The 21980-nt window shown below is 42.0% G+C and overlaps 1 protein-coding gene across 16 annotated transcripts in view; it reads left to right on the top strand.

Moving 5' to 3' along the window:
• The first annotated feature begins 5194 nt into the window (after positions 1–5194).
• The window catches only part of PTPRK (protein tyrosine phosphatase receptor type K), a 415801-nt gene continuing 399015 nt past the window's right edge, over positions 5195–21980 (top strand). For 5 of the 16 annotated variants that reach the window (XM_052784293.1, XM_052784281.1, XM_052784279.1 and 2 more), the window contains exon 1: positions 5206–5731. In XM_052784293.1, coding sequence (XP_052640253.1) covers positions 5620–5731 — 112 coding nt within the window. In that variant the 5' untranslated portion in view covers positions 5206–5619. Of the gene's footprint in view, positions 5732–21980 lie in introns of all 16 variants that reach the window. The other 11 variants (XM_052784285.1, XM_052784284.1, XM_052784292.1 and 8 more) reach the window with 5 other exon arrangements.

Below are 21980 nucleotides of genomic sequence, written 5' to 3'. Positions count from 1 at the left end.
TAATAAACTGATCACTGGATGTAGCACAACTGGACATAACAGCACTGTGAAAGGTCTTGAGGCTATGGATTACTTGCATGTCATTACTCTCCCTAGATAAATCACACCATTCAAAGAAAGTTGTCGAATTTTTTATCAGTAATGGGGCCAGGCTCTGACATTTACAGATGCATTTCTGATGTCTGTTTTGTATGAGATGTATCCTCTGCGGCCTCCGAATCACTTAAACCTTGTAAAAAAAAAAAGCCCACGAAAGAGATATTTAAGTGTTTCCAGGCCTATCACTTGATGATGTTCACAAACTGTGTGCTCTTTAAAAGTTTTCAAGAGGAAATTACCCAGCTCTGCATTTCTTTTAATGTACAAAATATCGCCATGTTGCTTGTGACAATCGCAACATGCTAAGACTGGGTAAAAGCTGGATGAAAAGTGCAATGTGATTTTGGATCACATTGATTTTACTTTCACTTTGTTTCTTTCATCTATTAACTTTTTAGAAACATTCTACTCACTGAATTTTAAATGTGCATGTTTACCCAATTAAGCCATAAATATATGCACATTTACCTAATAAGGGAACAGAAACAATACTGTGTGATTTATCCTACTGATCACAGCCAAATGTTTAGCCCAAAAAGCCTCTGCTAGATGGCCCATCTATATATTATCCTTCTACATTCATTTTTCTATCAGCTTCTAGTTTTCACTGCATCAGATTAACACTTGCAAGACCTCATCCAACTCAACTGTTCTCTACTGTTGGATCTCTTTGTCTGCTGTACTTCAGTGGCAACACATGCTCTAAGGCCATCTGTCCATTTTTCTCCCAATTTCTTAATGAATCTTTGAAGGGCACATTGGGTCCCCTTTTGGAGCTGTTCCAAAACCTGAATGAGCACCTTCAACTGATTTCAAGCTCAGCTTTAGTGTTGTGGACTTTAAAGCTCTACATGCTTTCAAACCATTGCAAGCAGCAGGTACAGGTACAATAATCTAAAAGTATTAGCTAATCAGTACAGAAATGCAATGTACCTCTGCAAGTCCCCAGAAACTTCTTAAGTCTTATTATCTTCCCCAATGGCATAAAATTGTGTTTCCTCCTATGTTTCTAATGAGGAACATGAGCATGATGCTGTGACGAATGGCATGCGGGTAGAAGACAAGTAGTAAAAGGCTTCTAGGTAATGTGGAAAGATGTACTTGCTTAAACCCTGACATACAGAAAATGTTTTGCAAGAACTTGTTTAAAACTAAACAGTTCTGAGGAGTTTAATGCATTCATAATCACTGATAGATATACTGTGCCTCACCTACTAGCAGCCTCCTAAAGACCAGCTCTTGATGTCCCTTGCTTTAGCCAAATAGTGTCTTACAGAACAAGACTCCATTAAAACAGAGACTTTTACAGAACAGTTTCTTTGATGTTTAGACAAACTCAGAGACTAGTTTCTTTCTGGGCTGGACCCTGACATAAGGAATGCACTGTACAATGTAATTTTGAAGAGATGGAATTCAGTAAAAACCATTTATTTCGGAACAAGGCTATGCCTCACTCCTTCTTGAAGGCTATTCCCACGCTGTATTTCAGTTGTCAACTATTTTGTCTGCTCAAAGAGAAAATAAGACAGGATTTGGTCAATAATAGGGAATGCGCTCTTCTTTAAAAATCACAGGCTATTTTATCAAAATGGCAGAAATGACAAGCAGACCAAAGTAATATCCTGCCTCTGGGAAAGAATGGGAAGTTCTAGCCTGAAAGGTGGATTTTGTTGAGAATGGTGGTCAAGTGAGAACAGGAGGCTCAGGATGGGAAATGCCACACAACTCTCTGTAATCACACAAACCTGTCACTAACTCTCATGACAGGGGGGCTGGAGAACATGAGCAAGAGCTGCAGAGGTGCCCCTGGTGACCGACAGCCCCAGGGCAGTTCCCCTGTTGCATGCCCTGTTCCCACCATGTACCACGAGTAGCTGGGTGAACATGGGGTGCTCCCATTTGGCAGCTATTATGCTAGTCCACCCGTGCACATGATATGCAGCAGTGATGGCCGCTGGTTCTCTGTGGAATTAGTATGCTCTAAAAAAGCCTCTGTGAGCACTAGGTAGTAAAATAATACATTCAATTGAAATTTGCAGTACATTTTACTGAGATATTTTTTTCAGAAGTCAAAATACAATGAAGACCCTGCCATGGGCATTATTGAATAACACCAAGAAAAACTGAATCAGTACAATTCTCCATTTTCTCTAGAATCTCCAACCTTGAAGAGCCGGATCTTCAAGGCCTTGGACCTTGCTAAGGCTCGTAAAATAAGAGAGCAGATTTTCTCAAAGGAAGCAAAAGTACAGAGGGGTGGAAAGTTGGGCGGGAGCAGCAGGATAATGAGAATCCTTGACTATCTGATCTTTTGGCTAGAAAAATTCCATTTAAATCTCTCAAAATCCCCTCACACTCTAGGACAATGGTTAAAAGTTCCTGGAAAAAAAAGAGGGAAGAGGGAAATATTTTTGCTGTTTAGGAATATGTATTTTACTATAACATAACTATATTTTACATATTATTCAAATACCATGGGAAAATACCATGTTAGATATGAATTCTATCATATAGCATTGGCATATTGCTAATTTAAGATATTTTACTGTGAGATGATATATTATGCTAGACATCTGTCAGTCATTATGAACAAAATTAAATGATAACTTGTGTTAAAAAATGTGTTATGATGGGCTTAGCAACACCCAGAAGTGTAATGGGAAAGTTTCAACAGGGAATGCAAAGAGCAGAGAGGCATCTAGCAGAGTTTCAGAACCAAACTTTCTTGAATTTGACAGAGATTTATCTGACACTTTATTTAGAGGTTGTAATTATCGGGGTAAAGACTGTACCTTCCATGAGTTCCAAATAGCTGGAGGGCAAGATGTTATTGGGGGGTCTCTCCATCTTTCTGCTGTTACATTTGGCTTACAGTTAGCATACAAGTTGTTAGCACAGACAGTTTTTAAAAGATGTGCAAGAGGTAATATACATATGCTTTGCTCCTAATTGAAAATGCAAAAGACTGTAAAACATTTAGAGCTCTAAAAATGTAAAAGCTGGAACAAAAATAAATCCGTTCATGTCATATAACATAAAAATAATCTCAAACCTGATGTGTAAGTTTAAGTATTTGTCAGGATGCCAGGTGCAGTAGAAGGACCCATAGAGTGAACTACACATAATAATTCCAGAGATACATACCTGAAGGAAAAGTGGGGTCACATGTGCATCTCGCCCATACCTCTCAAGCTCAAACTCTCCAGTCAAGGAAAGAAGAGCAATCAAAATCCTCCTTGTTGCTTTTTAACAGGAATGTGAGTAATGGGAAAGGATGAAATCCCAGGAGACTTCCACCAGAAGATACGGAAACTACCTGGATAAAGCACAGGTGACTGTACGTCAGTGGGACCCATCACCTCACAGCAGTGAAATGGAGCAGTGACCTGGTGCTGTGCATCCGCCATCACCTAACAACCTCTCGCACACTCCGGACGTGGCAATCTGCACTGGAGATACATGTGAGACTGCCATGGAGGTTAAGGGGAAGCAGGCATTAGTCCTCCTCTCCCCTGCTCTCCCAAACCATTCACGAGTTATCTGGCTTGAAGTCATTTTTACAGTGTTAGTTCTATAGCTCCCAGCATAAAGGATTGGCATCAGATACCTGTGTCCTCCCCCACCCCTATACCAAGATGACTTGGTACATCTTTTTCATTAAAAGTTTCCGCATAGCAACAGAAATGGCGATGTAACCTAACGCATCAGAAGCCACGCTGTCACACTGCTGTCTTTCACCTTATTCAGAAGAATTTCCCATGTTTACGTGGACCCATACGTGGCCCATCCTTCCTGAAACACTGGGTGTCGTGAGATCCACCTCACTCAGCTTCCATCCTTCTCGAAGTTCAAACAAAGAGCCAGTGTTCACTGAAGTGCATAATTTTATAGTTCACAGTAAGCATGCAAGTTGGTTTTCAGCCACTCCAACCAAATGAAGTACAAGGGTTTCCAGGTGTAGAGCTTTTTTAGTGTTGTGGGGTTGGGTTTTTTTTTTGGGGGGGGGGGCTTGAAGTACATGTTAGTTTGTGTAACAAACTGTTGTGTTTCACACCTTTTTTTTTGCTGTGAAAATATGAGGGTTTGCAGGATTTAGAGGCAAACCTATCAATTGCCAGACATTGGCTGGAAAGGATTTTGAATCTCAGCAAACCTTTGATGAACCCGGACTGAATTTCGAGTTTGCAATAAAACCTGTGAGTTTCCAGTGGTTTCAGGTTCTGTTGTAATCATTATAAAACATCTCTAGTTACAAATTGCCCACGCAAAAAAAAGAAAAACTAATAAAAAAAAGGTTAAAAAAAATTGGCGGAAATTATGCTTATTTAAACAGAAATTCCAGCACTGGTGCCTCTATCTGTTATTCCGAAGGGCTTTTTAGGGTCCTAAGCTCCGGAAGCGTACAGACCTGCGGTGCTTTCAGAGACAGAGAACGAGGCCTTTATTCTATGGCATACCTGTAGTCTGGATCTGGCAAGAAGATCCTGCCTCACAACCCGCGGGTGTGGGAGTCGTATAGCTGCACACAGACCTCTCCGAAAGGTCGGTTATTTATTACAGGTGGAGATGATAGCATTAATGGCAATACTGTTTATTACAATTTCAATTCCGATCAATGAGAGTTTTCTGGCATTACGAGCCAGACAAGTGAGTGGGGAGCAAAGAAAAAACCACAAACCCCGACTCGAAGATGCAGCCAGGCAGCTTGATGCACGACGATAACGCAACGCTCGCCGCCCAAGCTATAGAACGCGTTTCTAAAAGCAGCAGCAGCCAGCAAATCACAGCCGGGGCGCCCGGACTTCTGCCCGGCAAACAGCGCCCGGGACCCGCTGCCCCCTCGCTCCCTGCCCTGACCTCCTCACCCCGCCGGCTCAGCCAGCGCCTTCTCCCTTTTGCCCCTCTTCGCCTCCCCCTGCTCCTCCAGAGGCGGCAGGTTCCCCCGGGGCGGGGGGTTGCGAGCGGGTGTCTCGCAAAGCCGCCGGTAGCGGCTCCCGCGCCGTGCTGTGCCAAGCCGAGCCGCGCCGCGCCGCGCCGAGCGAGGTTGCTCCGTGCCGGAGGGAGCGGAGAAGAGTCAAGCCGCGCCGGGGAAAGCCGTGCCGTGCCGTGCCGTGCCGAGCCGAGGCGAGGCGAGGCGAGGCGAGGCGGTGCTGGCCCCCGCGCCTGCAGCAGGAGGCGCTGCCGGGCGCCGCTCCGCCCGCGCCGGGCTGCCGGCCGGAGTCCCACATTCCCCCTGCCAAGCGCCGGGGAGCGGGGGTTGGACGTGCGCGCTCGGCTCCTCCCTCCCTCCCCGCTCGCCCAGCAGCAAAGTAACTCCGGAGTACAAGGGGAGCCGGTGCCGCCGCCGCGCTCGTCGCAGACGGCTGCCCCAGCGGGCGGCCCCGGGGGCCAGCGGGCGCCCCTCGGCGCGGGGGGGTCTCCTGGCGAGGCGTCGGGGCGGGAGGGGCGGGCGAGGCGAGCTCCGCCCGCCGCGGGCCGGGGCAGCCCCGGCCTCTTTCGGAAACTTCTCCGCAAGTCGGCATGGGCAGGGGGGGCCGGCGCCGCCGCCTCGCTGCCGCTGCTAGCGGCGCTCGCCCTGCTCGCCGGCCGCTCGCCCGCCCTGCTCGGGCGGCCCGGGCCCAGCTCTCCGCAGGTGAGTTGTTGCTCGGCGCCCAGGTGAGGGCGGGCGGGCGGCGCGGCGGGGTCGCGCCGCGCCCGGGGTGCCCGCCGGGGAAGGGAAGGGAGAGGGTCGCGGGTGGCACCGTGCCGGGACCCGGCTCCCGCCCCTGAGGAGCGGCGGTGGGGCTGCAGAGGGGCTGCCTCCCCCCCCTCACACACCGCCCTCGCCGCCGCTCTGTGGAGCGCGGTGCGGCGGGGAGGGCGACCCGCGCGTGTCCGCAGGCTGCCGGTGCAGGGCGGGCAGGGCGCGGGCTTTGGGCGCCTCACAAACTCCCCTTCTTCCCTTCCTCCTCCTCCTCCCCGGCCAGCCTCCCAGGTGGCGTCGGTGCTGGCGGCGGGACCGGAGCCCGCCGCCACCCCCTTCCCCCGCTCAAACTTTTCCCGGCATTTCCCTGCCCGGCGCGGGGGGGCGCAGCCTCGGGGCGCCCCGGCCGCTTCCCCCCGCCCGAGAGGGGCCCGGCGCCGAGCTGCCCCTCGGGCCCAGCCGCGGGCACGGCCCCGGGCTGCCGCCGGCTACAGGAATCCTCTTTCCCCCCCCCCCCCCCCCAAAAAAAAGAGTGGTGGGCGAGAAGGGGAAGGGAAGGCAGCATATGGGGCCGGCGTCTGTTTTGTTTGAAAACCTCAAATTTCTCGCCCCTTCCTTCCCCCCCCCCCGCCCCACGCCACGGGATTTTGCAGAATGAAGGCCCGCGGGGCCGGGCGGTGGGAGCTGCGGCCGGTGCAGCGGTGAGTTTTTGGCCCCGGGGGAGCCTCCGGGCAGAGCCCGCGGCGGGGCTGGGGCTGGGGCTGGGGCGGTCCGCTCCGGGAGGGGAGGGGAGGGCAGCAGCCCCTGCGCTGTGCCGGGGCGATGGGGGCAGTGGAGGCTCGTGCGCCGGACCCTGAACCCCAACTCCGCTGTAGTTTATGAAGCATCCTTCGTTTGCTTAGGAGGAAGCTGTAGCGTGAACGTGTTCTTATTGCTTGCGGTGTGAAGTATTACGCGAAGGACTAGCTGAAGTAGACTTCGGGTTTTGTTTTTTTTTTTTTTTTTTAAGTAGTACTTGCAATTACACCGGGTGCATCCGTCGGACAAGCGTTTGAAGCCTTTATCATAGGATAGTGATTTGAAAAACTGCCGTTAATAAAATTATCTACACTCATGAGACTTGGAAGCACAGTTTTCATAAGGACTGATGTGTAGTTAGGAGGCTTATTTTTTTTTCCCCCCAGTCCTCCTATAAATTAATTTTTAATTGAGACATTTGAGATGTGTCGTCGATTAAGAAATGTGCTGAAGCAGTAAGAGAAATTGTGCTGGGCTGAAGAGATTACACTCCTCCTATGTGGCTGATTTTGGTGTGTATAATTTAATGTCTGCATATTGGAATTATAAGATTGCATAAGCACCTACAAGCCTTTTACCAGGGGAGGGGAAGTGCACCATATATGCAGCTAGTATGTTGTAGGAATAGCTAGAATAAAATATGCCCAAGCATAACATCTTTGCATTCAAAACCATGTTGAAATCAGACCAGTGATTTTTTTTGCTTTACCGTAACTCATCAGGCTAATGTTAACACCAAAGGCAACTCTTACATAAAGATTTTTTTTTTATGAGCTTGTTCACTGGCATAAGAAGAGTAGGAACTTCTGATAACTTATATGGTCTGTGGTATTTTATGCTGAAAATGTGGCATGCAGCCCTTTTTGGAATTGCAAGTACAAGAAGCCAGGTTGGTACCGTGGGGTATGCGTTAGGTAAGCAGAGAGGAATGTTCAACATCCTTCTGACCAGAGTAGCTGAAGCTTGTCAAGGAGTTGAACAATTGTATCTAGGAAATGTGAGATTTTTTTTTTTTTTTATAGCATGTCAGCAGCTTCTATTGCCAAGCATCAAAAATACTGATGTGTTGCACTGATCAGATTTATTAATTGCAGACTTGCTCAGAATTTCTTGAAGGTTTGGAGGAATAGATTTGTTAGTAGCTGGTGCTTTCAGTATATTCAGTTTAAGGTATGGTGCTCCAACTCTTACTAAATACATTCAATATCCGCATGTAGAGCTGTGTCCTACTGAACACTTACTTACAGTTAATCTTGGTTTGAAGGCTCTGAATTTAATAACTACCACAAACTTTGGTTTTGTTCCTTATTCTAAACTAGTCCCTGAAGAGTGTGTGTGTGTTTGTTGTTTTTGTGTGTCTGTTCATGAGACACCTTCATCCTGGTGTTAGTGGATGCAGGACACGGAGGTTGGAGTTCATACATCCGTTCCAGTGAGGGCCTCTCTGTAGCCTGCAATGAGATGTTTCTGTGTTTGGTGCACACAGGAGCATCTGTTTTCTTCATAGTCATCTCCTCTGTTTACCAGGCGTACTGTTTTTCAAGCATCTTCCTTTGACTGCCTTACCCCCTCCTCACCTTAATATAATGGCCTGTACCCATGTTAAACTGAATCTAACTCATTTTCAGCTTCCTTTTTGTTAGTATTCTTATTGTCTGAATTGTAAGTATTTAAAACTGTTAATTTTTCTTTGCCATTAATGAAGCTATTATTTCAGTCTGGACCTTTCACAAATCTCTCTCTCATTGTAATTCGATTTTTATTTCCTTTTTATGATGCTTTGTACTACTCCTGAGTGCGAGTGTTGGCTAGATCCAGAATTCTTCATAAAAATTTTGATATGTTTATTAAGAGTCTAATCATCAAATTACAGAGTATGAATTTCTTGAAAGTTGGCCTTCTTCAAGAGCGTGTGTGTGTGACGGTTGTTATCTGTTCTTCCTCACAACATAATCCATGTAAGCAAATGAGAAGGCAAGAGGAAGAGCAGCAGCAAGTTAGGAAAAGGAACAAGATACATCTTGTAATTTGTTGCTGTCTTAAAAATTGTGCTTGTATATCATCTCCACCCCTTTTGCATGTAGCTGAAACACCATATATTTTGTCTTTCCCCACAGATCTCAAATGAAAAAAAACCCCAAGCAGCTTCTCTTTGCTCCCCCCCCCCCCCCCCCCCCCCCCCCCCCACCATAATCCACAGTGTAATGTTTTCTGGTCTCTGTAGATTGTTTCTTTACACTGCTGCTTTCCATGACCCTTCAACTTGGGTGCATGCCTGTCAGAATCTAGGCCAAAATGTTTTGGCAGCGCATTCTCTGTTGAAGTCTAGCTATTCCTTATATAGCACCTCCTTTCATCTGCAACTCCTACAGTTCAATAAAGAACAAGTTCAGCTTGTTTTCACAACTCGGATCACTTCGAACTTACATTTTTTTGAATATTATTTTTAGCAATTTGTGTGTTTTCAAATTTTGAAAAACAAGAAGAAAAGGAAATATTTCAAAAATTTTTTTGAAGAATGCTGCAGGCTTGCCAGCTAGCTGATGGAAATATGCATCGCACTGCCTCCGATGGTGTCTGTGCAAGTATGTAGTTTTTTTAAGACTAAATGAAAGATACAAGGATAAAAATTCTAGAAATGCATCAGCTTACCTGAAGTTATTTAGGTGTGATATTTCAGACCATAGGGATAGTGAAGCATAAAGAGGACTGTATATTTTACAAGTTCAAGTCCTTTATTAAAGTAGTTATTCCTCAGACTTTCTCATGCAAAGTAGTTAGGGTGTCACAAATGAACAGGCAAGAATAAATATTTCTGGTTTAATGGCCCCCCCGCCCCCCCGATAAAATAGTTATAGTCTCTCTTTGGGAGATAATCTAACTCAGAAATTTGATATTACAAAGTAGAAGATATTACTTGTTTTATAAGGATTTTGTAATTAAATATATTTACAGAGAAATACATGAAAATTGTAATAAGCATATCTAAACATTTTTTATTTGTAATCATGTAGTCAAAGAAATTAAGGGCTTTTTGAAAATGTTTTAAAATACTTTTAAGTAGCTAAACTCAAATTAGCCCTTTGCTGTCAGAACAGCAAAAGTTGCTTCAGTCACATTTTATCCTTGAATGTGATACAATTTTCATGTGATACACAAGAGACACTTGTGCAGGTAGGCGTGTATGTATAAGAGATTTCTCAGTAGCTTTTTTTTCCACCAAGCTGTTAAAATATATTGACAAATTATATGGAAGATGAGTGGAATTAAAAGTGAAGTTATCTTCCCGCTTTCACCCCCTCCTTCCCAAATGTTTTCCTTTCCCTTATACATTCAGCTCCTTCTGTAGCACTGTTGGTTCAGAGATCACTTGTCTATCTGTGTTTTCAGATGCAATATTACGATTATAAAATGTATATACATTTTCAAAGTGGAACTTAACTGGTGCAGATGGGATTGACAGCACCCAGAACACAGTAACCCCAGAAGTCTTGTTTAGTCCCTTTTGTCTGAGAAATCACAGTACTGCTTGATCAGTTTGGTAGTGATGTAAGCAGTGTATCTTAAACCAGGTACATGTCTTGCCCTTACTCAAGATCTACTTAAGATAATTAAAAATAATAATAAAAAAAAAAAGGCAGGGGGATAGGTAAGAAATCTGCACAGGATCAGGGCAGAGGTCCACCTAGCCCAGTGTCCAGTCTCTGACAGTGGGCACTCAGGAGAGAGGGATTTTGGCAAGGTGAGTGACTTCCTCCGAGTACTGTGTCCACAGAGACAATGTGTCGATATTTAATGTTGTAAGTGGATTTTTGTAACTGTGATTGTGCCTAATAACATCTTCAGCCTGTATTGCTTTCAGCATTTGCTTCGCTTTGTGACAAGGAATCTGTGTGTTGTGTGGAAAAAGCTATGGTCCTTTGTTTTTTGAAATTGATAGTTGTATTTAATATCTCCTAGCTCTTGTATTAAGAGATAGTTAATAATTTCTCCCAATTTACCTTCTTCATGCCATGCAGGATTTTTCCACCCTCTCTCAACTGTTCCTTTTCTCGTTGGAAAAGTCCAGTTGTAGCCACTTGCTATGAAGGTACCATTCCATATCTTCTTTTCATCCTTTATCAGCTTTCTCTTTCCCAGCTCTACATTGCTCAGAGTATCCAAGAGACAGCTGCCTGATGGATTTATGTAGTGCTTAATGATGATTTCTGTTCTGTTCCCTACCCATAGTGTGATGGTTCCTGGCATTTGCTTTGCTTTTTTGGCTGTTTGTCCCACTCCTGGTTGTGAGCTGACACTTTTATGGAACCGTCTATTTCATTACTGAAGAGCTGGGATCGTGCAGTTAAATGATGGTCTGTGGGGTGGCTGTGTCAGTGGACAGCAGGACTCTTGGAAAGGGGAGAGTCTTTAACCAGCGCTTTTGAGGGGGGTAGAACTTTTGAGCAAGGCTCTTGAAGGACCTGTGACCTCATGTTGGATGTCTGGGAGAGTTAACCTGTGTAATGCCTACCACTGTGGTTTGTCTCCTCTTTCTGAAATGCTGTTAATACAAGTGAGTTAAAAAGTTTATCCTCTTACATGTAAAGATTGACAGTTGCAGAGATCTGCAACACTGCTATAGAGTTGCTTCTTGCTCTGGAGTCTTTACGATGTCTTTGTATTACCTCTTTAGCTGGAATACCTTCAGGTCATCTTACCTCTCAGAGTTGGATATGTCACTAAATGTCAGCTTTGCTTTACATTAGCACCTGTTTTGGTGAAATCCCTACTGTTCCTTTTGCAACACAGATCCTGTTGAATGTGCAACAGGAAGCTCCCCAAACTATTACTTTAGTCCTGATAACTGAGTCAGTCAGGGCACACCTCGTGTTTTCATGTGCTGATGGGATCCCGTCTGTCATCGTCATAGATGCCTCTGTAGTGCTGCTCCCAGGAGTGTGCACTCAGATTTGGAGCTTCAGTTACAATCTGCCCATGCCATTAAGCTAATTTAAGTTACTGCTGTCACAGAGGGGGCCTTTTCCATCACTTGAACGGCTCTTAGGTCTCTGCCTGTGCTAGGTCTGGCTACCGTGTGGCCTGTGGGTGAGCTGGTTTAGCTTTATGTGAATCTCTTTGGAGGGAAGATGGGACTTGAGATGAGTTTCCTTTGATCGGTGAGTTTAGCTGACTCGCAGATGTGGGGTCACATAAATTTGATGTACTGGAGGATGAAGACTGGTGGTGGGATGGCTGGGTTCGACAACAAGCTGTAATCGCAGCACAGCTCACGTAAGGTGAACCTGCGCTGTTCTGAGTCGCGTTGGCTCCGTGCTCAGCTTGTCGTGCGGTGCTTTGTTCACCTGAGGAACTGCAAAGAGGAGGCAGGAGGGTACAGAGGGGGGTGGGAAGAGAGGTCTGGCCCTCCTGCTGGAGCTGGAGGGGTTAGACTGGGAGAAGGTGGTTGAGGCTGCGTTCTGGCTGACTGCACGCAAACCAATGACTCAGTGCTAGTGTCTCTTTGCCTGACGTGCATCTTTGAGTATACTGGGCTTAAGTATGTTCTTTCATTATAATAGCTAGCTAAGGCATTTATTATGTAAATGTAGAAGCAAGAAGTGGTGCTTAGTAGAGGGCAGGTGTGATGGCAAGCAGTAGAGGGCTTGGAGGAGGTGACACCGAGCGAGGTACCAGGCTGGAATTAGAGGATGTTGTGACACCCAGTTTGGGGTGCAGCAGGAACCAGTTTAAAGCCCAGTTCTGTGGCTTCACCTTTTTCCCCATGTGATCTGGCCTTCCCCATCCCATGGGGTGTTTAAATAGGATTGCCCATGAGACATGTGGATGTGGCTAGAAGAGGAAAAATGGCTGTGGTTTCTAAAGGCCAGGGTGAGCCTGTTGAGGAATGGTAAATGGCATCAGTGAGAATTTTGTAGTGTCTGGCTGAGCATAAGGTCCTGCTGCACCAATTTTGTAGGTCAGAAAGGCCATTACCTCGTGCTGCTTCCTGGTAAGCCTTGAATACAGGTGACTTTAAACCACATAGTTTAAAACTATGCAAACTGCCCAGTTTGAAGTCACCTGTAGTGCATGCTTACCACGTAGTTTAAAGTCACTTACAGTTTACTCTTACCAGGAAGCTGTATAGCTGAAAGTCGTGTTTGCATTTTCTAGAAGTTTTATAAATATTAGAAGGTAACAGAAACATACTGAAATCTTTTCCTGAACAAGAAGTTATTAGTATTTGTGTCAACTCAATGCTGTGTTTAAACAAAGAAACAAACAAGCAAAAAAGCCACATGCCGCCCCAGCCCCCAGATCACTGAATATGACAAAATAATAGCTGTTTGTTGTAGGGTTGTTTGTAAGTACATGCACACGTACCCTCAGACTTGAAAAGCTGGTGTTGGTTGCATGTGAAACTATTTTAAATCTGTTTTGTCCTTCTGAATGTTGAGCTGCTCAATAACCATTAAAATTGTGGGAATAAGGTTAAAACTATCCAGTATAAAGAATATTTACACACTTAAGGAGCCCCTTTAGTTGACTTTGTATCTGATACATTTCTCTGTAAATAAGCTGCATTTGTCTATTGAAAGGTAAATGCTAAGTATTGATCGGTGAATTTGAAACAACAGAAGTTTTCAGGTTTGCTTTTTGTTACTGAAATTTAATTTCCATAAAAGTTGGAGTTTTTATTAACAAATTTCTACATGTATTTCAGTTAGGAACCATTTATTTGTTGATCTAACTGAATCTATTTTGTGATTGCTGTCATGGCCAAACCTTTGCCATGACAGCCTTTGCACTGTTTTATTTTAAACAGTCTAAAAATATTCAACAGGATCTAATCTGTTACCTAGTATGAAAACAATGAACTAATGGCACAGTGCAGGGATTTGTTTTATTTGAAGGACTGCAGACGAAAAGTTCTGTGATGTTGTTAATCAAGATAATTTCTGCTGTTGATTGATAAAGAGGTTGTAGAATTGAGGCTGCTGAATTGAGCCTCAACAGGACAAGGTGTCCTTAAAGCACTGGGTAGATGATCAGGAATTTGAGTCAATGTGTTTGTTGAAACATCTGTAATATGTAATTGCATTCTGGGGTAAGAACATAGCATAAGTATATAGCAGCAAGACTGGCTATAGAGTAATAACATGACATATAAATGATATGCTAGTCTCTGGTTAAAAACATCTGAGTCTCCTTATGGTGGAGGGAGAAGAGCTGGCCACTGCCAAAAGGGAGGAGGGCCTCCCAAAAATCACAGCAAATGTTACAGCAGTGGGGCAACCTTGTACTGATAACTTTGAATCACTTTCTCAAGCAGAATAAGCCGTAATTGTAAACTTATTTTCCTGTAGGTTTAAAACTTGGGACTGCATTAGGATTTTTTTGCTGGCATAGCTTATATTTGCTAATAGGTTTGGGGTTTTGGGTTTTTTTTTGTTTGTTTCTTTGTTTTTTTCCTCAAATTACTCAATGGTAGTTGTGCAAACAAACAAAAAAACCCCTTTGAGTGTGGATGAAGTCTAAAAGAGACTTTCTGGTCTAATAGTCTGGGGGGGGGGGATCAGTATTTTCCATAAGCATGAATTAACTTTAACATGTAAAAACTTGTTTTAAGCTAGAAGGTGCTGTACGTGGGCTTGTTAGGCATTTGTTCTTTTTAAGAAGATCGTATGTATATGGAATTTGCTGATATTTACGGTAATGCACAAAGTATATGCCTCAGTAAAAGATTTGAGAGACTTAATTTCTTGAGGATTGGTGCTGTGAAAAGATTAAATTCTTTGCTCAGTGCTATGGGTAATATGAGGTTATTTTTGTTAGCCAGTGCATGAAAGATTGGACCCTTCAGTTTGCCAGAAAGTCATTTACTTCTGCTACCATTTACTAAAAACATGTGATTATATTTATTAATTGAGTAGCAAAAGAAGCAGTTTCTCAACTACCATGTCATGAATTTAGTTCTACTGACTTATGAGACACTGTTGTATACTTTAAAACCAAGTTCTGCTGCAATTAAATTATGGTATGTTCATTCTAATTATTACACACTGGTTACTCAATTTATTCTGAGGTGGAGTTGTATGCTTTCTTTTGTGTGTAAACACTTGTTCTGTAGCAGTAAAAATGACTGATGAATATTAACCAGAAGAGAAAAATGTTATGAAGAACAATCGTGGTTGTAGTTCAAATGAATTCAAAACAGCTCAGAGTGCAAATTTTGACGGGATAGATAGCTGACTTAACTGTGCTGTTGTGTTGGGTTTTTTTTGTTGTTGATGTTATTTCCAAATACAGGTCGTGTTTGGTTGTGAATCCTATAGTGTGATATAGGACATCTGTTGCTTTTTAAATGATTTAAGTAATAAAGAAAAAATGTATTGAAGCTCTGAAATTTGAGGCTGCTTTTGTCGTCTTTGCTACAGTGAAAAATTATAAGACCTGGCAGAGACTTGCCCCTATTAATTATAAAAATGCTCTGATTTGATATTTTATCACTTCATTATATCTGTATTTTCTCTGTGTGGTATTAGGCTAGAGTAAGATCAAAATGGGGCATATCAGTTGCCTTGGTTCTCCTAGTGTTACCCTGTTTGCCTGTTCTTTGTAAATGTGAAAGCACTTATCAGCCATGAGAAAATGTGGCCGAGTTCATGACTTCATACAGCAGGGATAAGTTCTCAGTGCTGACTGCCGTGACTGTGCTTAAAATGCTTTAAAGGGACAATTTGTTAAAACCTACTAATCCGAAATGCCGAAGGCAGTTTTATATTTTGTTCAACTTCTGATTCCTTTGAAGAAATGCTTTTTTTATATTTGTAGAAGACATTTCTTCAGGTACTTCTCAAATTAGTATGCTGTAATCTGAGTATTGTATATGTTTTAAGCAGACAATACACCAAAACATTGGTGTATTAACTTTTCAGTGCTTTTTGTCACATGTTTTACAGAGGAGATGATGGTGTATGTTTAAAAATAATATTAAATAAATAAAAAACCCCAAACCAAACTCAGAACCACTGAACCATCCCATAATCCCTTCCCCAGTCCCTGAAAAAAGAACTGGATTGTCATTTTCCCACTATTCTTCTTATCCCCACCCTCTGCCCCTTTTTTTAATCTCCTTGGCTCTCCTTGGTTTTTGTTGGAAGAGTTTTATGGCAATGTTACGGGGTTTTGTGCTATAATTGAAGGGAGGCAAGGTATATGAGATTCCTTACTCAAAAATGGTTAATGAGTATAAATATAATGAGACTTTTCAGGAAATTTTTATATGCTCCTTCGCTTAACTACTTAGCTGTATCGGTCTTTTTTCATGTGACAATGTTGTTTGGTGCATTCGATGTTTAGGTTTTCAGGCTAGAAAATTTCCAGTGAAAAAGGCTTTCCTCTTTTTCACAACAGATATGTAATAAAATGGTCTTTTCAGTCTTTTCCTTATTCAGTTCAGAAAAGCCAAACAAATATTCTTTTTTGCAGTTAGTTTTTACTAGTAATCCATGCTGACCCAACTTGTGAAAATATTAGAAATTGCAAACTGATTCCACAGGCTTGCCAGCTCTTCAACATGTGGATGCTTTTTGTGTGTGGTCTTGTTTAGTGCAAAAGGTTTATTTATATTAAGTTTCTTGCATTTGTAAATCTCTGTGGCATTGGCTTTCCTCTTCCTTGCTACCTTTCAGATAGTATGACAAACTGTTAACAACCCCCACCCCCAAGAAAACCCTTCATTTCCTTGCTACATACATACATAAAGCTATAATGGACGTACATTATGTAAGTGTAAAATAAGGGCAGACTATTTCCAGGTGAGAGCAAAACCTTTAGTGTGTAATGATTTGGATTTCTGAATCAGTTGAAACAAAGCTTGGTAATGAAAGGGAATATAATTTCCCTGGTAAACACAGACTGAATAGATGGGTGTAATGTCATGGAATGTAAAGATTTTTTTTTCTGGCTGAGGTGGCTGAAACCTGGCCATGAGAAGTTGTCAGTCAAATTACTTTTTTTTCTCTTTTTAATACTAAATGTTGATATTTTTAAAACAATTCTATTAGTAGTTACTGAGTTTGGATGCTGTTCATAGCTGAGCTGTTTAGCTTTTTCTTTGATAAAGTTAGTTTAATGCTTTGATTCATCTTGCGTAAGTAGGAAGGTGTTGCATTCTTAGGTGGTGTGTTATTCTCAGTACTTTTCCTTTCCTTTTTTTTTCCTTTCCATTGAAATCCCCGTATACTGATTTGGTTAAATACTACAGGGTAGGTTAACAGCTCCTTCTGAGTCATGTTGAAGGCATGAAGTGTTTCCAGGTCTGCAGTCCTTTCCAGGGATGAGTGAGTTCCTTGCTGGTTTGTTTATCCTGTGTCTGCACAGCAGCAGTTAACTACCAGGCTCAGTTTATAGGTTGTTTTAAACAAGTTGAAGTAGGTATACCAAACAGCTTTTTTTGAGGGTGGTGGTTGTTCCCTCTGGCTCACTTATCTGTATTTCTGAGTTTATATTCCAAATGTGCAATTCCTCTGGTAATTTATTGGTGTTTCTGTCAACTGTTGAACAAGGAGTTGCGTTAAGTGACCAGCATTTGGGAAGGGCAAGATTATGCTCTTGTTTAGAGACTGCACAGATGTTCTTTATGAGCATTCAGAAGAGGGAAGACTGTACATTACTTTCAATTTGACAGAAACCATGTCTTTAAAAATCTTTGGTCTGAGCTTTATGGGCTGCATGATGAGGCTGTGAACCTAAAAGAGTAGCGTTTGTGATTAATAATGACATTTGCAGACCTTAGGAATACTGAAATAATCTGTTGGATGGCTTTGCATGGTGATAGGATCCAGATGCTAACTATAAACATCTCCTTCTGCTTAAGCATGGAAATGGGAATGAAAACAAGTATTAGGTAGTTTGTGTTTCAGGGAAAGAATTTTGGCCATCCATCTCTTAAAACACCTATTCTTCACTTGTCACCTGAAAGCAACCTTAAGTAATTTATAGGTCAGTCTTATTCTATGATGTTGAAGTTCAGAGAATTAGAAAAAAAAATCCATTTAATGGAAGTGAATGAATGATTAAAAAACAAACAAAACAACCCCTGCACTTGGTTGTGAAGCGTTTGAATTGTGAGACTAAACCTAAAAAAAAGTTAGGCAACCAGAACTGAAGCAAATGCCAAAGAAAATGCTCAAATTTACTAAGTTTATGTATTAGTCCCTGGAGGACACAGGAACAGGTGAATGAAGTTGGTAAATGTTTATTTATCTCCTAAATAACACAACAATTTGATTAACTGTGGTGGTGCACTGCAGTACTGATGTTGATTACCTAACATACTTTAAGTTCTTACTAAATACTGTTCCCTGGGCACTGCATGGGTAGTGCTGGTAACAAAAATGTAGAGAAAAGTAGTTTTGGAGAATTTCTTGCCATGAATACGGCTTTGAAAATTGGGAAAACATAATATAATCTTAAGTTTGATTTATGAAATATAGGGGAGGCATAAAGGTATTGCTCTTCTTGTTATGGCATCAAAATCCATATAATTATCTTTAGGGGGCTTCTCTCAAAGGAAAAGCAACTGCTCTTATGTTTGTTGGAGGAAAAAATATTGGGTTCTGGAATCACAATTCTATAATAAAAATTTGTATACTAAAAAAACCCCTTAAGCCATAACGATCCCAAATCCTCTTCCATGTTCTTCTACACTACATCAGTTATTGCCTTGTGGTTGAGGATTCAGTCCTGAGATGGTGGCAGCCTTGCAGCCACACAAACAAAATAGTTTGAAGAAGAAAGTGTAAAAGTGGCAGAAGGGTCTGTAAATCCATTGCAAAAATCTTGAAGTTGATGAGTTTCTCCAGTAGTGTGCCATCAATGTGGAGGATGATTTTAATCTCTATAAGATGCAAAAGGTGGACTGAGAGTCAAAAGAAGTTAAGCCCATGCTTGTTGCTGCTCTCTAGCTTTTGGTACTTTAGGAATAACTCATGTTTTATCATCATCTTGTTACACTGACAATTGTAGGTGTGTGGGCAGTAATAAGTAAAATTCCAACCACTCATGCTGTGTGTTGACTGTGTTGCCAGATTAAACAGAACAGAAAAACAAACCAGTGTACTTGCCTGTGGGATAAATACCTTCTTGCTTAAGACCTCACTTCCCAGTCTCCCAGCTGCAAGTCAGGGGGTTTTGGTAACTTTCCTGATAGCTTCCACTTTCTTCCTTCCTTCTGCTCAGCCTTTGTTTTATTGGTGTGGGGTTTTTTAAACTCCCAGATCACGGTATGTTTATCCTCCAGTTTACTGTATTAAAAAGGGCCCATCAAGGAGGAATCCAGGTAAAACTGGTTTCTGTTTACTTCCTAATCCTTTTCTGAGAAATTCTGCATCTGAGATGAATATGTCATCATTGTGACAATATCCTTCCTGCCCTTCTTTTACATTCTCTCTCACCTGCTTGTTTACTGTATCCCAACTATGGTAATCAAGCATCTGATTAAATTTACATTTCTTTGTGTGTGAGTTAAGAGAAGGCAGTACATGGCCACAGTGTTTAAGCAAAATGGGGCTTTCTTATGTAAAAGACTACTTTGGCTATGTTTAGGCCCAGATAGGTTGCTATTTCCTTACAATTCTGAGGTTCAGAACCCAATTTGGTAAAAAAAAAAAAGAGGGGGGGATCAGACCTCAAAATTTCCCTCATCTTGGGGCAAGGGGAAAAAGCAGAGAAAGTGTAATAACATTAAGAACATTAGAGCTGCACATATTTAGACAGAAATTTTCAATAAGTTATAATTAAGAGGATTTGCCTTTAGCAGTGTATAAGATAAACTACCAGTGATTGTATCTTCTATGTAGATGTTCAGTAATTGATGTATAGCTCATAAATGGACCCAGTGGCTGTTTGAGGAATGTGTTCATATGTGGTAAAATATATAAATACTTCTCGATTCCCTGGCTTCTTTCATATATGGTTGATCAGTTTACCTAAAACATAGAGTAGTTTGTTCTCAGACACAGTTTACAGATTCTGGCATGAAATGTTGTAATAGCAGGGGATGAAGTGCATGGGAAAAGAAGATATTCTTAATGGGAGACAGTAATTGGTGTTTGAAAATTGGCTAATGGATTGCAGAAGATAGTAGCCTAGCAGCCAGCCAGCCATAAGGACCATGTATGAAAATGCAAATGCACAGCAGAATTAAATGAAGTCAAAGCTTGGATAAATGTTCTGAAGTGTAATTAAGTTTGCTTTCCAAAAAGTTTTGAATGGAAGACTTGGAAAATCCACTCACCTGGGTAAGTAGGAAGGCTTCCTTTTTTTAATTTAAGCTTTTAACTTGAATGGCTGTGAATAGAAACATTTTCAAAAAAAATTTCCGAAGGCAAAATAAGGTTATATTTGGGTAGGATTGTCTCTGCATACTTACCTGCAGCTGCCTTATTGCTCTTGAACTTTTATGAGCTTCTACAGCGAGAAGTTAGAAGGATCTTGGCGGTTTTGTCTGTGACACTAGTAACTGTCAGGGCAATTTTGTTTTGCCATGTCTTAGGAAGACTGTGGCTATATCTACATTGGCAAGCAATTTGTTGCAGTAGATACTGGCCACTGAAAAGAAGCATTAGGGAAAATGAGGGTCTTGGAACCATTGCATGTGGTATAGCCAGGCAGGGTTGCCTCAGATTAGATAGTTTTTTCCTGTGGGCCAAATGTCTCTGCTACGCACTTGAAGTTTTCCAAAGGGAAAACAAGTGTTGTGTTCCTAGGCATCTCACAGTGTATCATCTACTAACTCTGAACTGAGCTTCTATGTGAAGTGTTGGAGGGCTTCAGACATTGAGGTTCTTTCTGGTTTGCTCTTCTCTGAACATGATGGTGTAGCTCATGTGTATGAGAACATGCTGAGAAACAAACTAATGCTTGGTAAATGGAGGCAATCAAGGTGTTTGCTTTTTCGAACCAAATTCCAAACACAGGTACAGCTTATTTAAAAAAAATTAGGCAAGACATTAGAAAGGCTGCCTGCAAGAGAGTATATAAAAATTAGTGGGACAAAAAATTGAAGAGAAACATGCTCTGAATGAGTAGTGATATTTTTGAAATAATGTCTTTTGCTCTTTTTATAAACATGCATCTCTCTGTGTTTTGGATTTAACCATTTGGCTAGTAGGTTTTTTTAAGTGGTGAGCAAATGGGAGGTGAAGATGATGATTATATGTTAATTTGGCGATGAGAAAGTGATTATGTTTTCAAGGCTGAGAAGCAAACCTTGCAGGGAAAATGGAAAGCTTGTTTACATAGTGAAATTAAATACTGTATTTGTACAATGCTCTATATTCAGTGGGAAGAGCAAAGATACAGTCTCAAAATGTTTGAGGCCAGATATCATGCAGGCTAAAGATCTCTGGTTCTGTTTTCCTCCTCTGAGATACCGTTGCCCCTTATGAGACTAATATTTGAGAGACCTGAAATACTTTAGCCTCATGATGTTCCTGTGAGGTCTGTTTGTACTAACCCCCTCATTTTGCAGGAGGAGGACTGTGTGCCCAGAGACTTGACTGTCAATCAGAAAGTCTATGATAAGGCATTATACCTTAATTTCCTATGTTCTGATTTGCATCCTAGTTCATTACCTAGCTGTGGGGTTATCCCATCCTGCAACAGGCAAGTGAAATTGTATATGAAGGAAGGCTGCACAATATTAAACCCTGCAGAGAAAACTAGTCTTTCATAAGGCAAGCATTATCAGTATGTTTGCAAGTAGCATTGATGGCAATAACACCTATTAACAATAACACCAATAAGGCCTCCACCTGGCAATAGCACCTATGATGATTTTGAGGGAAATGGTTGGTGAAAGGGACCAAATCCGTAGTTTTCCTGTGAAAATCTCTGAAAAGTGGCAGAGGAGGGAGACAGGAGTCTTGTTGAGAAGAGCGAAGTAGCATATATTAAACTTGAAGAGGAATATAAATCACAGAAAATTGGAATTAAAATAAGAATTGACCAGAAGAGGGGGAGCTGCATGCTGAGGCCAGCTGAGATGTCTGCCCCTATAGAGATTAATATCTCACTATGTGTGAAGACTCTGATCTGGAAATGAGATTAAAACAAGAATTGACCAGAACCGGGAGATGAACCATTGCACCTTCACAGAGGTGTCCATCCCCATGGAGATTAATATAACACAGAATAAAGAAACTCTGTTTTGGAAAGAAGATAAACATGCATTCTCCATACCAAGGGGGTTATCTTATAGCACTTGCATAGTAAATAGCCTTGACTCTCTTTCAGAGACTAATGCTCTGTTTTCAAATAGATTATTCCAAGGCCATTTGAACATTTTACTTCAGCAGACTTAGCAACAAAACTACTATTGAACATTTTATTAATGTTGCAAAGCAAATCG

Source organism: Harpia harpyja, chromosome 4 (genome assembly GCF_026419915.1).
Source record: "Harpia harpyja isolate bHarHar1 chromosome 4, bHarHar1 primary haplotype, whole genome shotgun sequence".
NCBI lineage: Eukaryota > Metazoa > Chordata > Aves > Accipitriformes > Accipitridae > Harpia > Harpia harpyja.
The sequence above is the reverse complement of the archived record's forward strand: the minus strand, read 5'-3'. Positions and strand labels throughout refer to the sequence as shown.